This window comes from Chrysochloris asiatica, unplaced genomic scaffold (assembly GCF_000296735.1).
Source record: "Chrysochloris asiatica unplaced genomic scaffold, ChrAsi1.0 scaffold00104, whole genome shotgun sequence".
NCBI lineage: Eukaryota > Metazoa > Chordata > Mammalia > Afrosoricida > Chrysochloridae > Chrysochloris > Chrysochloris asiatica.
This window is the reverse complement of record NW_006408622.1, coordinates 10,685,075-10,699,471: the sequence shown is the minus strand read 5'-3', so window position 1 is coordinate 10,699,471 and position 14,397 is coordinate 10,685,075. Positions and strand designations below refer to the sequence as shown.

The 14,397-nt window shown below is 49.5% G+C and overlaps 1 protein-coding gene across 2 annotated transcripts in view; it reads left to right on the top strand.

The window, feature by feature from the left end:
* Positions 1-12,239, top strand: part of MAG (myelin associated glycoprotein) — a 15,486-nt gene extending 3,247 nt beyond the window's left edge. Inside the window, exons 3-10 of one of the 2 annotated variants that reach the window (XM_006867368.1) lie at positions 834-1,130; positions 1,263-1,520; positions 3,202-3,462; positions 9,236-9,523; positions 9,884-9,980; positions 10,726-10,825; positions 11,093-11,140; positions 11,731-12,239. In XM_006867368.1, coding sequence (XP_006867430.1) covers positions 834-1,130; positions 1,263-1,520; positions 3,202-3,462; positions 9,236-9,523; positions 9,884-9,980; positions 10,726-10,825; positions 11,093-11,095 — 1,304 coding nt within the window. In that variant the 3' untranslated portion in view covers positions 11,096-11,140; positions 11,731-12,239. The remainder of the gene's footprint in view (positions 1-833; positions 1,131-1,262; positions 1,521-3,201; positions 3,463-9,235; positions 9,524-9,883; positions 9,981-10,725; positions 10,826-11,092; positions 11,141-11,730) is intronic. The other variant, XM_006867367.1, reaches the window with a different exon arrangement.
* Positions 12,240-14,397: the final 2,158 nt, after the last annotated feature.

Sequence of the window (14,397 nt, the reverse complement as noted above, 5' to 3'; positions counted from 1 at the left end):
GCCCGTGTGTGCAGAGGTGAGCTGTGCCCCATAGGGTTCTCGAGCCCGTGTGTGCAGAGGTGAGCTGTGCCCCATAGGGTTCTCGGGCCCGTGTGTGCAGAGGTGAGCTGTGCCCCATAGGGTTCTCAAGCCCGTTACCTTTTTGGAAGCAGATCTTCTAAGGAGTCTCTGAGTGGATTGGAACTGCCACCTTTCCAGCTAGTAGTCAAATGCTTAACTCTTGGTACTACCCAGAATCTAATTTGGATACATATCTATTTTTAAAAGCCATTTAGGCCAAATAAATTGTATCTGAGAGAGAGATCTGGCTATCTATCAGAGCCCCAAGTCCTGCTGCCTGATTTTAGTGAGTTCCTAGTGCCTGGAGCCCTTAGATTAAGACTCCTCACCAGCACCAAGTCTACCTGAGGAACCAGATAGCAGCCTGGGGCACAAAGAGATGACTGCTTAGCCAGCCAGGCACACCCAACACACACACACCCCAACACAAACATGGGGAGAAAAGCAGTTTCTTAAGGCCAAAGCCAGCGTGACAAGGTTTGGAGTCCAGTTCTGGCTGGAAATGACTCTGGTCTCCCTTTGTTCATCTGCACAGCCTTGTTGGAAGGATTTAGCAAGTTAAACACTTTAAAATTCTTGGTCCACGATGTTGTTATATTTACTATTATCCCATCTTCCTGGGATCCTTGGAGGGCAACTAGGAGGAAACCTTATAAGGAATGCTGACTCCAGAAACAGAAGAGGAAATGTAGGGGGGGGCATGTGTGTCGTGGTGGGGAGTGGGGGGGGGGTGTCATGTAATTCAATGCTGCTTCTTCCTCAACCTCATGCAGGCACCCCCAACATTGTAGTGCCCCCGGAGGTGGTGGCAGGCACGGAGGTGGAGGTCAGCTGTATGGTGCCAGACAACTGCCCAGAGCTGCGGCCAGAGCTCAGCTGGCTGGGCCAAGACGGACTGGGGGAGCCTGCTGTGCTAGGTCGACTGCGTGAGGACGAGGGTACCTGGGTGCAGGTGTCGCTACTGCACTTCGTGCCCACTAGGGAAGTCAACGGCCACCGGCTGGGTTGCCAAGCATCCTTCCCCAATACCACCCTGCAGTTCGAAGGCTACGCTAGCCTGGACGTCAAGTGTGAGTCGGGGGCGGGACGGGGCGGGGCAGTGTGTGGGCGGGGCCAGGCTGGGCGCACCGGGGTCAAATCGGGCTCGCCGGGGCAGGGACTGAGGCGCCGGCCCGTTGACCCTGCCGTGTCACTGGCCTCAGACCCCCCTGTGATTGTGGAGATGAACTCCTCTGTAGAGGCCATCGAGGGCTCTCATGTCAGCCTGCTCTGTGGGGCGGACAGCAACCCGCCCCCGCTGTTGACTTGGATGCGGGACGGGACTGTGCTCCGGGAGGCCGTGGCTGAGATCCTGTTCCTGGAACTGGACGAGGTGACCCCTGGGGAGGATGGCGTCTATGCCTGCCTGGCAGAGAACGCCTACGGCCAGGATAACCGTACTGTGGAGCTCAGCGTCATGTGTGAGTGACTCGTACCTCCTGCAGCTGACCTGCAGAGCCGAGATAAGGGGACACCAGCCTCGCCCTGTCTCAGGACCCCGGGTGGGAGTTGGGGGGCACGGACAGAACTACTGTTGAGGCAAAGATAGAGACGAGGAGGGTTGCAGGCCAACATGTTCATTCATTCGTTTTCCCAAGCACCTGGTGAGCACTTTTCTTTCTGCACTCCTCTTAGCTGATCACAAGGTTGGGAAGGGAAAGGGGGTTGCCCATTACCAAGCAAACCTGTTGATTTTTCTGGGAAGAGCCTTCAGATGGAGTAGATCTGGGCCTGAGCCTATGAATCTGCATTTTACTAGGATCCCCATGTAATTCTAAGGGAAGAGTCCAGAGGACTCATCCTGCCCTATGTGTATGCATATGCATTCTGGGGCGAGGACAAAGGTCTGGTCAGCACAGAACTCTTAGCTAGGAACCAAGGACTGTCATTTATTCACAAATACTTACTGGAGCAAAGAGTTCAGGGCGATTAAGAACTATGACAGTCACAGCTAACATTTACTGAGGGATTTACTCAAATAAAGGAACCCTGGTGGCACTGTGGGTTAGGTAGTAGGTTGCTAACCACAGGGTTGCTGGTTCAAACCCACCAGTTGCTTTTCTGGAGAAAGATGAGGCTATCTGCTTCCATCAAGATTTACAGTTTCGGAAACCCTTTTTTAGGGGCTCAATGAATCAGGATCGGTTACACGGCACTGGGTTTGGATTTTGGTGTACACAAATACTTTCCCCACACCATTCCATTTAAAACTGTGCCCACCCCACCCCTTTATTTTTCTCCAAAATCATCTCCAAAGTATCCATCTTGCTGACTATATACAAGGAGCTTCAAAAAGTTTGTGAACCCCCCCCCCCAAAAAAAAAGCTAAAGAGGATAGAGAGAAACACTGTTAACTGATGATATATGGAGGGGATAATAATCAATGTAATGAAACAAGCTATATGAATGGTTGAATGTGTGTGAAGCTGATGATGTGCCCTGTAAACTTTCACTCAATCCAAAATAAAAACATTTAATAATAAATAAATAAATAAAACCAAAACATCAAAAAAAAAAGTTTGTGAAAAAATGAAATTAAAAGATCATGTTGTTGTTAAGTGCCATCGAGTTGGTTCTGACTCATAGAGACCCTGTATAGGGTTTTTGAGGAGTGACTGGTAAGCTTGAATTGCCGACCTTGTGATTCAAACCCATCTTGCAGTCCAGCGCATTAACCCATAATGCCACACCAGGACACTCAAAAAATCATGGAACTTACATATTTATATAACATCTACCCACGTGGGCTCTCCAGCTATCTAGTTGAAGCTAGAACAGTGCCTAATGCTTACTTATTAGGTGCTCAGTAAATGTTGAGTGAACAGTCCTCTGATGCTGATACTATTAGCAAGCTCATTTTCTAGATGAGAAAAGGGAAGCACAGAGAGGTTAAGGCCTATGTCCACACACAGCTGGGAAAGGTAAAACCAGGATTCAAATACAGGCCCTCTAGCTGTGGATTGCCTATGCTTGCAAATCATAGCATCCTGAGCTGCTGTTCTAGGTTTGGGGTGTCCGTGGTCTCATTTTGGGGCTGGGAGTTGGCTGACAGAAGAGCCACCTTCTGATTCCTAATCCTCTGTCCCTTGTTCTGCCCCCCAGATGCACCCTGGAAGCCGACAGTGAATGGGACGGTGGTGGCCGTGGAGGGGGAGACAGTATCCATTTCGTGCTCTACCCAGAGCAACCCAGACCCCATTCTCACCATCTTTAAGGAGAAACAGATCCTGGCCACGGTCATCTATGAGAGTGAGCTGCAGCTAGAGCTGCCGGCCGTCACGCCTGAAGATGATGGAGAATACTGGTGCGTGGCTGAGAACCAGTATGGCCAGCGGGCCACTGCCTTCAACCTTTCTGTGGAGTGTGAGTGTCCCCTTCCTCTTCTCCTGCATGGAGATCCCTGGGCATGGACTAGTGGGACCTGCTGGGGGTGGATGGTGCTATTGGAGACACCTAGGTTTATGGGAGCACCCATGTATCTCAACCTGAGTGTCTTTGCCCATCCTCACCAGCCAACCAGGATAAGGAGGGTTGGGACCCTGAATCCACAGCAAGCAAATAGAAGTCCTACCTGAAAATATTATGCCTAACATCCCGAGGTGAGCTCTTGACCTAGGAGCTTTCTGGATCCCGTGGCCACTGCCTCCTTTGCTTTCATTCCAACAGTAAGCACAACATCTCCTCATGTCATGTGCACGGTTGGAAACATTCTACAAATAGTCACTCATTCTAACCTCATGACATCCCTACAAGGGAGGTTCTATTACATACCCATTTTACAGAGGAGGAAACTGAAACTAAGAGGCAATGACATCGCCCCAAGATCACACAGCTAGGAAATAGCAGAATTTAAGTTTCACATCCAGACAGTGTGGCCCTGCTTTTCCATACTGCGCAAAGTTGGCCACATCCTGTGTTCTCACACAAGAACAGAGTGATGGAGCAGTTGCTATGGGGCTGTATGGCTCTTTGGAAGGCAAAAAGACCAAGAGGACCCCAAGCTTTTTATGAGAGATAGTACCGCCAGGAAAGAGCCTTGGTGTGGTGCTGTGGGATAAGCAATGGACTGCTGACTGCAAAGTTGGCGTTCCAGTCCACCAATCACTTCTTGGAAGAAAGATGAGGCTTTCTGCTCCTGGAATGGTATACAACTTCGGAAACCCTACACAGGGTTACTATGAGTTGGAGTTGATTCAATGGCAGTGATTTTGAGTTTTGAGTTAGGACAGCCAGGGAGGCACATAAAAATCTGTTTTGAAAATTAAATTCATTGTTTCATGATAGTCACCTCTTCTCCATGGACAGCAGCAGCCCCACCTCTCCCAGTCACAGCTAAATGTTCCCTCCTCCAGCAGTTTCCCTCTGGACTGTGTCCACCCCTCGCTGCCACTTCTGTGTCATCCTCAGCTCAGGCCTGTCCTCTGACACCCTCTCTCACCTGGCTCTGTCTCTTACTAGCGGTGGTCCTTTGGAAAGCTGTTTAGTCTCTCTGGGCCTGTTTGTTCCTTCGTGAAATGAGGAATTACAGTAGAATTATTGCTTTCTAAGACTTGGTGAGGTTTGGATTATAGAAAACAAGTATACATAAGAAGTACGAAGGCTTGGCACATAGCGACCATGCAGCGTACCTTCGTCATTTTCACTGTCCTTACCCACTTGATTGAACTCAGCACTGACAATTTATAGCACAGGTTCTAGAGTTAGAATGACCCAGATTTATATCCTGCTTCCACCACATACCAGCTGTGTGATCCTGCACAATTGACTTCACCTCTCTGGGCCTCAGCTGCCCTTCCTACATTGTTCCTTATCACACATTTGCTGAAAGGTTCAATCAGATTCAACATGCAAAGTTAAGTACCAGTACCTCTGTGTTTAGTCATGGTGTGGTGCTGTGGGTTAATGTGCTGAACTGCAAAGTTGGTTTGAACTGCAAGGTCGGTGGTTCAAGCTCACCAGCTGCTCCTTGGAAACCCTATACAGGGTTGCTATAGTCAGAACCAACTCAACAGCACTTAACAACAACAACAACACAATATGAATCCTGGTATAGTGCTGTAAGTTAATAAGCATTGGATTGCTAACTTCAAAGCTGGTGGTTCAACAAACCAACTGCTCATCTGAAACCCTATATAGGGTTGCTATGAGTGAGAAGTGACGCAATGACACTTAACAGCAACACAGTAGATAGGGAGCATGGTGGCTCTGTAGGATAAACACTGGACTGCAAACCACAAGTTTGGTGATTTGAGCCCATCGGCTGTTCCATGAGAGAAAGATAATGCTTTCTGCTCCTGTAAAGATTTACAGTTTTGGAAATCCTAGATTCATAGGCTCGCTATGAGTTGGAACTGACTCGACAACACTTAACAACAACAACAACAACAGTGCAGTACATGGAGTCCTAGTGTGGCACTATAGGATAAGCACTGGAGTGCTAACTACAAGGTTGGCGGTTCAAACTCACCAGTTGCTCCTTGGAAACCCTATACCAGCAGGTTGCTATGAGTCAGAACCAACTCGATAGCACTTGATAATAACAACACACATATTATTACATGTTCAATAATTCATTGGTGATCGATACCACACCAAACCGCACTGTCATCAAGTCAATCCTGACTCACAGTGACCCTATGCGACAGGGTAGAACTGCTCCTTTGGGTGTCCGATGCTATAAATGTTTACAAGAGCAGATAGCCTCTCTTTCATTCTCAGAGTGCTTGGTGGGTTTAAATGGCCGACCTTGCGGTTAACAGCCCAGTATTTATCCCACGATGCTGCAGATACGAATTATTCCTGGGGTCTGTTTTTCACAGCAGAGCTATATGGCTGCTCATTCATGGGCTCCCTTTAATATCTTGGCACATTTTCTCCCAGTCTTTGCGCTCTTGCAGCATCTGATACGATGACAGCAGAGAGACTTTGTAGTCTTCTGTGTTTTCCAGACCTGCCATTCTGGGCCCAGCCTCCTATTGTATTGCTCTTTTCTCTCTCTTCTCTCACGCCCTGAGAGCTGAGATTGAAGGGTCGTCGGGGAATCCTTGAGAATCTGATGGGAACACTTGAACACCCTCCACTCCCTGCATGTCTCACACACATGAAATTTCAGGTGTCACAGACCTTTCCTGTACAATAAGAGCAGTGACAGAAGCCCTTCACTAAGTATCACTAATTAAGTATCACTCATTAAGCATCACTCGTTAAGTATCACTTCATTAAGTATCTTTCTGGACGTGGGCCAGGCAGGCCTGCTGCCAAGGTTGAGGGCTCCCCCTGCTGGAATGGGTCTGTTTAGCAGTTGGTACTTGGATGGTGCTGTAGGTACTCAGGCACCTATCTTTGGAGCCCCTGTAGCCCCCTGGGAGTTAAGTACCTCCTGTGTTTACACATCAGAGGTCCCTAGAAGCTAAGAGACCTGACCTGGACCACCCAGCTGGTCGGTGGCAGACCTGGTGTTCAAACCAAAGCTCTTAGCTCTCCATCGTTTGTATGAACTGGTGTTTGTCTAGGGTCATGTAAAGTTCTCATAGGTCTCCCAAGCTGCCCAAGAGGCCGAGATGTCAGGCAGAGATGCCCAACCAGGTTGCCCACAGTCCCACAGTGACTGGGGTGGGCACTTGTCACCAGGGCACCAGGTCTTGAGTACATGGTATTTTCATTGCTGCTAAGTCAGGCTACTAGCCACAAGGTCAGCAGTTCAAAACTACCATCTATTCCGCGGAAGAAAGATGAGGCTTTCTGCTCCCGTAAAGATGCACAGCCCTGGAAACCCTATACAGGGTCGCTATGAGTCGGAACTGACTCCATGGCACAAACCATCACCATTTAAAAGAAAGGAGCTCTGGTGTCACAGTGGGTTAAGCACTGGCCAACTAACTGGAAGATTGGGAATTTGAACCCACCTTGGGAAAAAGATGAGGCCACCTGCTCCTGTAAAGATTTACAGCCTCAGAAACCCTATAAAGGGTCATTATGAGTCAGAATAAACTCAGTGGCAATGGTATAGGGCCACCCTGAGTGGGAATCAACCTGATGCCAGTAGGTTGTGTAAGAGAAATCTGAATCAGTTCTGTTTTTGTAATTCATTTACTATGTGGTGTGTTAATTAGTTAACACTACAAGTCTAATGCACGTCTGGGTAAACAGAATGTAGGGCATATATATATATATATATATATATATTTATTTATTTATTGAGAACTAGGAGACCTGGTGTGGCGCTATAGGATAGGACTAGACTGCAAGGTCAGTTTGAACTGCGAGGTTAGTGGTTCAAAACTCACCAGTTGCTCCTCGGAAACCCTATACAGGGTCACTATGAGTCAGAATCAACTTGACGGCACTTAACACCACCAACAACAGTGCTCAGCCTGAAGCCTGGTGACTCTGTGGGTTAGGCATTGGGCTGCTGACCACAAGGCTGGGGGTTCAAACCTACCAGCTGCTCTGGGGGAGAAAGATGAGACTGTCAGCGAAAGATGAGACTGTCAGCTTCTATAAAGATCTGCAGTGTCAGAAACCCTAAGGAGCAGTCCTGTTCTGTCCTAGAGGGTCATTGGGAGTCAGAATTGACTTGACAGCAGTGGGACTAGAACGAGCAGAGTGCGGGGATGAGAACGTAGCATTAAAAGTTACATTCCATGTTCTAATACCATTTTATATCTTGGAAAATGAAGGGGGAAAAAACTCACACCAGTACTAGTTTGGTAATACAAGTGGCAACAGAGCAACGTACGACAGAATGGGATTTGGGGTGAGCAACAGTAGGAAGCTCTGTGAGTTGTCAGACTCCAGGGAGCTTTGGGAGTGGAGTGGAGATGGGGTTGATGGTGGACAGTGTCATCTGCAGGACAGACTGAAAGGGGAGAGCAGAGGCTGGATGTCAGAAAGGAGTTGAGAGTCTGTGTATGGGACCACGAGGGTCTGACAAGGCTAGGAAAGGGGAGAATTCACAAGTTCTAGATGTGAGGGTGTAGTGGTTATGAATGGGGCTGCAAACCGCAAGGTCAGCATTTTGAAACTACCAGCTGCTCCGCGGGAGAAAGATGAGACTTTCTGCTCCCGTAAAGATTTACAGCCTTGGAAACCCTGTACAGGGTTGCTATGAGTCAGAACCGACTCTACGGCACATAACCACCACCAGATGTGAGGGACACAGAAGACCATATCTTCATGACAAGAAGAGACCAACCATATCAGTATATAACACAGCGAGGGCTGGCCGATTGGGAGAAAACCTGAGCGGGACAGGGAAGAGATTGAAAACCAGTTGCCGTGTTGAATGGATTATGCCTCGTGGTGACTCTTCGTGTCAATATGGACTTATGCTTCAAGGGGTTTTCAAAGACCGATTGTCCAGAAGCACATTACCAGGCCTTTCTTCTGGTGATACTTCTGAGTGTTCTTGAACCATTAACCTTTCAATTAGCAAGCCAACTGTGTTAATTGTCTGCACCATCTGGGGGCTCTGTGAGGGGAGAAGGGAGTCGTTTTATGTAGGGTGATCAGGGAAAGAGATCGTTGAAGCAGAATGAGAATGAGGGAGGAGGCTTGGCAGGTAGAGCAGGAAGTGTTGCAGGTAGAGGGAGGCACACAATGACCCAGTGATGGGATAAAGCTTTATGAGTTTGCGAAACAGCAAGGTGACCAGTGTAACTAGAAAGCAGTGATGAAGGATGGGAGATTAGAGAATGGCTAGGTCCTGGTGATGGTAAGCAATGGACTGTTAACTGCATGATTGGTGGTTCAAACCCACTAGCTGCTCTTTAAGAGAACAATGAGGCTGCCTGCTCCCGTAAAGATCCAACAGTCTTGGAAACGCTTTGTGGAGTTGCTATGAGTTGTAAATGACTTCACAGCTGTGGGTTTGGTTTGGCTTGTGTTTGCGTCTTGTAGACTGAGGCGACAAGAATTTGGATTTTATTCTTAGTGACACAGGGAACCCATGGAGGGCTTTGCACAGGGACATGCCATATCTGTAAAGGTGGGCCCAGCTAGAGACAGTGCAAGAGCTGTTGCAAAGGGAGAAATGCAGTTTCTCTGTGAACTACCCAGCAGTGCGACCGTCCAATCATTCCAGGCTTGCTCAGGAGTCCTCACTGTCTCCAGCCCATGACTGGTGTTGTCTCCACAGTTGCCCCCATGATCCTCTTGGAGTCCCACTGTGCAGCGGCCCGTGACACAGTGCAGTGCCTGTGTGTGGTCAAGGCCAACCCAGAGCCTGCTGTGGCCTTTGAGCTGCCCTCTCGCAACGTGACCGTGAATGAGACGGAGCGGGAGTTTGTGTATTCCGAACGCAGTGGCCTCTTGCTCACCAGCATCCTCACGCTTCGCGGGCAGGCCCAGGCCCCACCCCGGGTCCTCTGCACCTCCCGAAACCTCTATGGCACCAAGAGCCTGGAGCTGCCCTTCCAGGGGGCCCGTGAGTATTGTGGGCTTGGGGTGGGAGCCATAGGGGGAGTGGAGGCTCTTCCTGGGTTTAAGTTCCTCTCTCCAAGACTGACAATCAGCCACAGAGCACAACTCATACTATGTAGATTTATAAAGTGGCAAAAGATCCCCTTTCCAGTTGGTAAGGAGCAAGTGTCCTGAGTTACCTTCACTTGGGCCCTCCAGCAACTAAAGGGAAGCCAGGGTCTCCACTCTGGTCAGTCAATCCAAGGATGTGCCATTTACAAACTTAGACCTCTACCCTGGTCCCAGCGCCTTGACTAAGAACTGAGGTGCATTCACTAACACCAACAGCCCTGGGAGCAAGCACCTGGGTCTTCTCTGTCCTCAGATCGATTGATGTGGGCCAAGATCGGGCCAGTGGGAGCAGTGGTTGCCTTTGCCATTCTCATTGCCATCGTCTGCTACATCACTCAGACTCGAAGGAAGTAAGTGTGCCTGCTGTGTGTGTGTGTGTGTGTGTGTGTGTGTGTGTGTGTGTGTGTGTAGGGGCCAGTGGGCTCTACTCTAAGAACACAGCTGTAGATGGAGAGAGAAGACTTTTGCTAATGTGAGCCAGGCCCCAAGCGGAGCACTTTCCCGGAATCATTATCATTGCAGTTTTCCCATGCTCTGTGCTGCTTGCCTCTGGCATCCAGAAACCTTTCCCCATGCACTTCAGAGTGATGGGGAAAGACCAAGCATCCGTGGCTTGCAGACACAGCCTCAGTCATTAGGTTCCAGAGGTTCCAACAACCACAAACAGCTGTGGTAACAAAGACGCTCCCCTTAACCCAAACCATAGTCAGTCGGTACACCTCTGCTGCCATTATTTCTGTTCCTTGTGGCACACAGTCATCAGATATCCTGAAAATGAATTTATCTCTGTGTTCCACGTCCTGGCAGCAAGATGACAGACACAGACACAGAGCATATGAAGGAACCTAGAGAAGCCAGGCTGGGCTTATGGAAAGTGGCTGAGACTAGGGATTAGGGCAGGAGTCCCACAAGGTTTGGCAGGGGTGGACAGGGAGTTTGTCACTCAGGAGAGCTTTTCTGTCCATCCTTTTGAGAGATGGGTCAGAGAAGTTGTGAGGCCCCTTGGACCAAAGTCCTAAGGTAGATGGGAGTGGAGGTAGGGAGGGGAGAAGGGGGCAGGGAGCCCCACTAGAGCTGATGTGTCTTGCCCTGCAGAAAGAATGTGACAGAGAGCCCCAGCTTCTCTGCTGGGGACAACCCCCCTGTGCTGTTCAGCAGTGATTTCCGCATCTCTGGGGCACCGGAGAAGTATGAGGTGAGGGCCACAGTCTTTTGGCTCTAGGCTGTCTGGGAACCTGGATGCAGGGACACCAAGGACCTGGGAGGGACCCAGGGGGTGGGGTTGCGGAGGGAAACCAAAGCCTCGGAGGGAAAGAGGAACCGTGACAGGAAGAAGCTATAGATGGCTGGAGGTTGGGGAGGGGGTGTCAGCTGAAGCTATGAAAGTGGCTCTGGGGTGCGGGGCTGAAGGGGGACCCTCATGTTCCCCGCCCTGGGTCTATGACTCCATCTCCTTCTCTAGTAACCCAGCGCGGTCTCCACCCTGGAATGTCACTGAGGGCCCCAGGAGGTAGGTTCCGGGGCCTCAGTGTACTGCCTCAGGGCCCTAGTCGGGCTTTGGGGTTGGCGTGCATGTGTGTTTGTCCCCATTAGATATTTAGGATGGTCCCTGGTCACGTCTGGCCCTGCCCAGCGGCCCGGGCCCTGTTTGTTTCATGGCATTGTTGTTCCTTTCTGTCTAGCAGTGGTCACTGTCCTGTTTGTGTGTGTTTGTGTATGTGTTCAAAGGCATGTTGGGTGGGGGTGGGGGTGGGAGGCCTAATGGAGAAGCTGAAGAGGCACCTGCGGGAACTCCATATTGAGTAGGGGTCACACCAGACATCCATAGGGGATGGCCTACTGAGCGTCTACCAAATGTTAGGAAGATGGGACCCCAACTAGGATCTGGGAAGGTTTCCTGGAGACATTGACTTTTTAGGCAAACTTCAAACTTAGCGATGAGGAGGCTGTGTTGTGTGCACTCACACAGAGCCTGCCCTACAGACAGGGCTTGGGGACTGAATGCTGGGCTTGTGGGGGGTACAGGCAACTCCAGCTTTTGCATTTGGGGAAGGGGAAGGGTGGGGCAGGCATCTGCTAATGGGCTGCTTCTCCTCACAGAGCCAGAGGCGTTTGGGATCTGAGAGGAGACTGCTGGGTCTTCGGGGGGAGCCCCCAGAGCTGGACCTGAGCTATTCACACTTGGACCTGGGGAAGAGACCCACCAAGGACAGCTACACCCTGACGGAAGAGCTAGCGGAGTATGCTGAAATCCGCGTCAAATAAGAGAGCCACGGGCAGTCAGTGTGGCCACCCCCTTTCAGGATCCTCGCTGACCCCACTGACTGTGGGCTTCCTTCCTCCCTAAAGTAGTGGGGGCTGGGGCAGGAAGGGGGTGGGGCGGGTGACTGTAGGGTCCTGGGGGCCTGGCCTCTTTCTCCTTCCCAGCTGCCAGCATCCCTTCCGGTCCCCACGATGGCTCCCCTTTAATCTCCTTTAACCTCATCTGTCTGGAGGGGAGCTCTGTCTATTCGTGTTATTTATTTTTACCCGCTGCCCTGTTTCCTATCCCCATACCTAGTCCCAGGGCCTTTCCAAAAGGGACATGCAATAAATGCCCCAAAGCCAAACACCTGTCTAGATTCTGATTGTTTCAGACCCACCCTTGGGGAATCTTTACTGTTCCACAATGATCACAGAATTTCTCTTTACCTTCTGCTGGCCCGTGTGGAAGACAGGGGCCCAGGGATATTCTAACCTGGTGACTGGGCACTGGGTTTGGTCCAGGTCGTGCTGTGTTTGAGTGGCAGGTAATTTTGTCTAACAATCCTCTTTGCTGACTTTGGCTGCAGTCTGGTCACCTCACAGCACTGGACCCAAACTCTCACGTAGCCACAATTCGCTGATCTAGAGGGTAGCTGTCCCTTCTGGAAGGACACGTGTTAGGTAGCATGGAGTCAGTTCTAACTCATAGCAACCCCTGTGTAGGGTTTCTGAGAAAGTAATGCTTTATGGGAGCAGAAAGCCTCATCTTTCCCCTGGAAAAGGAGTGGCTGGTGGGTTTGAACTGCTGACCTTGTACAATGCTTATTCTACAGCACCCCTTTTTCTATAGTCCCCACTATTCCATGTGGGCCCACACCTGTCTAGAGAGTCACTCTATGTCATTCATGTGTTGGTTTGACTGCTATCCCTCATACTCATGCTTTACAACGTCAGCCTTTCAAACTTCACTGCACTTGGTTCAAGCAGGATTCATTGGTCATTAGCTGTATTATGGGTCTTGGGCTCCATCGGAGTTCAGATTCTCCTGGGAAGGGACCCACATGACAGTCCCATCACGGTAAAAACAGTAAGGCTCAAAGATCCAAACCAAAGTAGACCAAACAAACCCATCACCAGGGAGTTAATTTCAGCTCATGGCAACACTGTGTTACTGAGTATGAGGATTCTCTAGGGGTCCTGGTGTGGTGCCGCAGGATAAACACTCAGCCACAAGGTCGGTTTGAACCGCAAGGTTGGTGGTTCAAACTCACCAGCAGCTCCTAGGAAACCCTATACAAAGTAGCTATGAGTGGGAACCAACTTGACCGCACTTCACAACAGTCTTTACAGAAAGAGATCATTAAAACTTTCTCTCATGACACCGCTGGGTGGGTTTGAACCTCCAACCTTTTGGTTAGCAGCCGATCATAAATAAGCACCACCTTGAGGTTCAGAGAAGATAGGTGATATCTCCAGGGATCCAGAGTTAGGAAATGGTGCAGCCAGTTTGTGGACTCGATTCTGTTTCAAAAGGCAATTTTTCTGTAACACCTGTCAGAAATTTTAACTAGACTCTGGTAGAAGTGGTATTAATAACTACCATTTGGTCAGTGCTTATGGCACATCTACTCATTTTACATCAACAGTGTGGTACTGTAGAACAAGTACTCCACTGCAAGGTCAGTTTGAACCCTAAGGTCTGTCGTTCAAGCTCACCATCCATTCCTTGGAAACCCTATACAGGGTCACTATGGGTAGGAACCGACTCAACAGCACTTAACAACAACAATATAGGTTGGAAGGAGTTCTGATGTGGCACTGTAGGATAAGCACAAGATTGGCTGTTTAAACCCACCAGCCACACCTTGGGACCCCTATAATACAAGATTATAACATCTCCATTTCCTATTCTTAACAACTTTTATGTTGGTTCTAAAAGTGTGGTCTCTGCACCAGCAACAGCACCTGAGGACTTGTTAGAAAGGCAAACCCTGAGGTCTCCACCCAGACTGCATGGATCAAACATGCTGGACTTTAATGCATCCTTTCATTGATTCTAATGCACACTGACACCTGGGAAACCACTGGCCCTTAGATTAAGGAGCCCTGGAGGAGTAGTAAGTTACACATCAGGCTGCTGACATCAAGACCAGCAATTCAAATCCACCAGCCACTCCGTGGGAGAAAGATGAGACTTTCTGCTCCCATAAAGATTTATAGCATTGGAAACCCTATACAGGGTTGCTGTGAGTTGGAACCGACTAGACAGCATACAGCAGAACCTAAGATTTGAAGTATTATAGACAAGGTTGGTGATTCAAACCCACCAGCTGCTCCATGGGAAAAAGGTCATGCTCTCTGCTCCCATAAAAGATTTATAATCTTGGAAACCCTAAGGAGAAATCCACTCTGTTCCACAGACTCACGATGAGTTTGAATTGGCTAAGAGGTAATGGGTGGATCCCTAAGAGATCTACACCAATACCATTTTACTTGGGGGGGTGGGGGGCGAGGCACCAAATC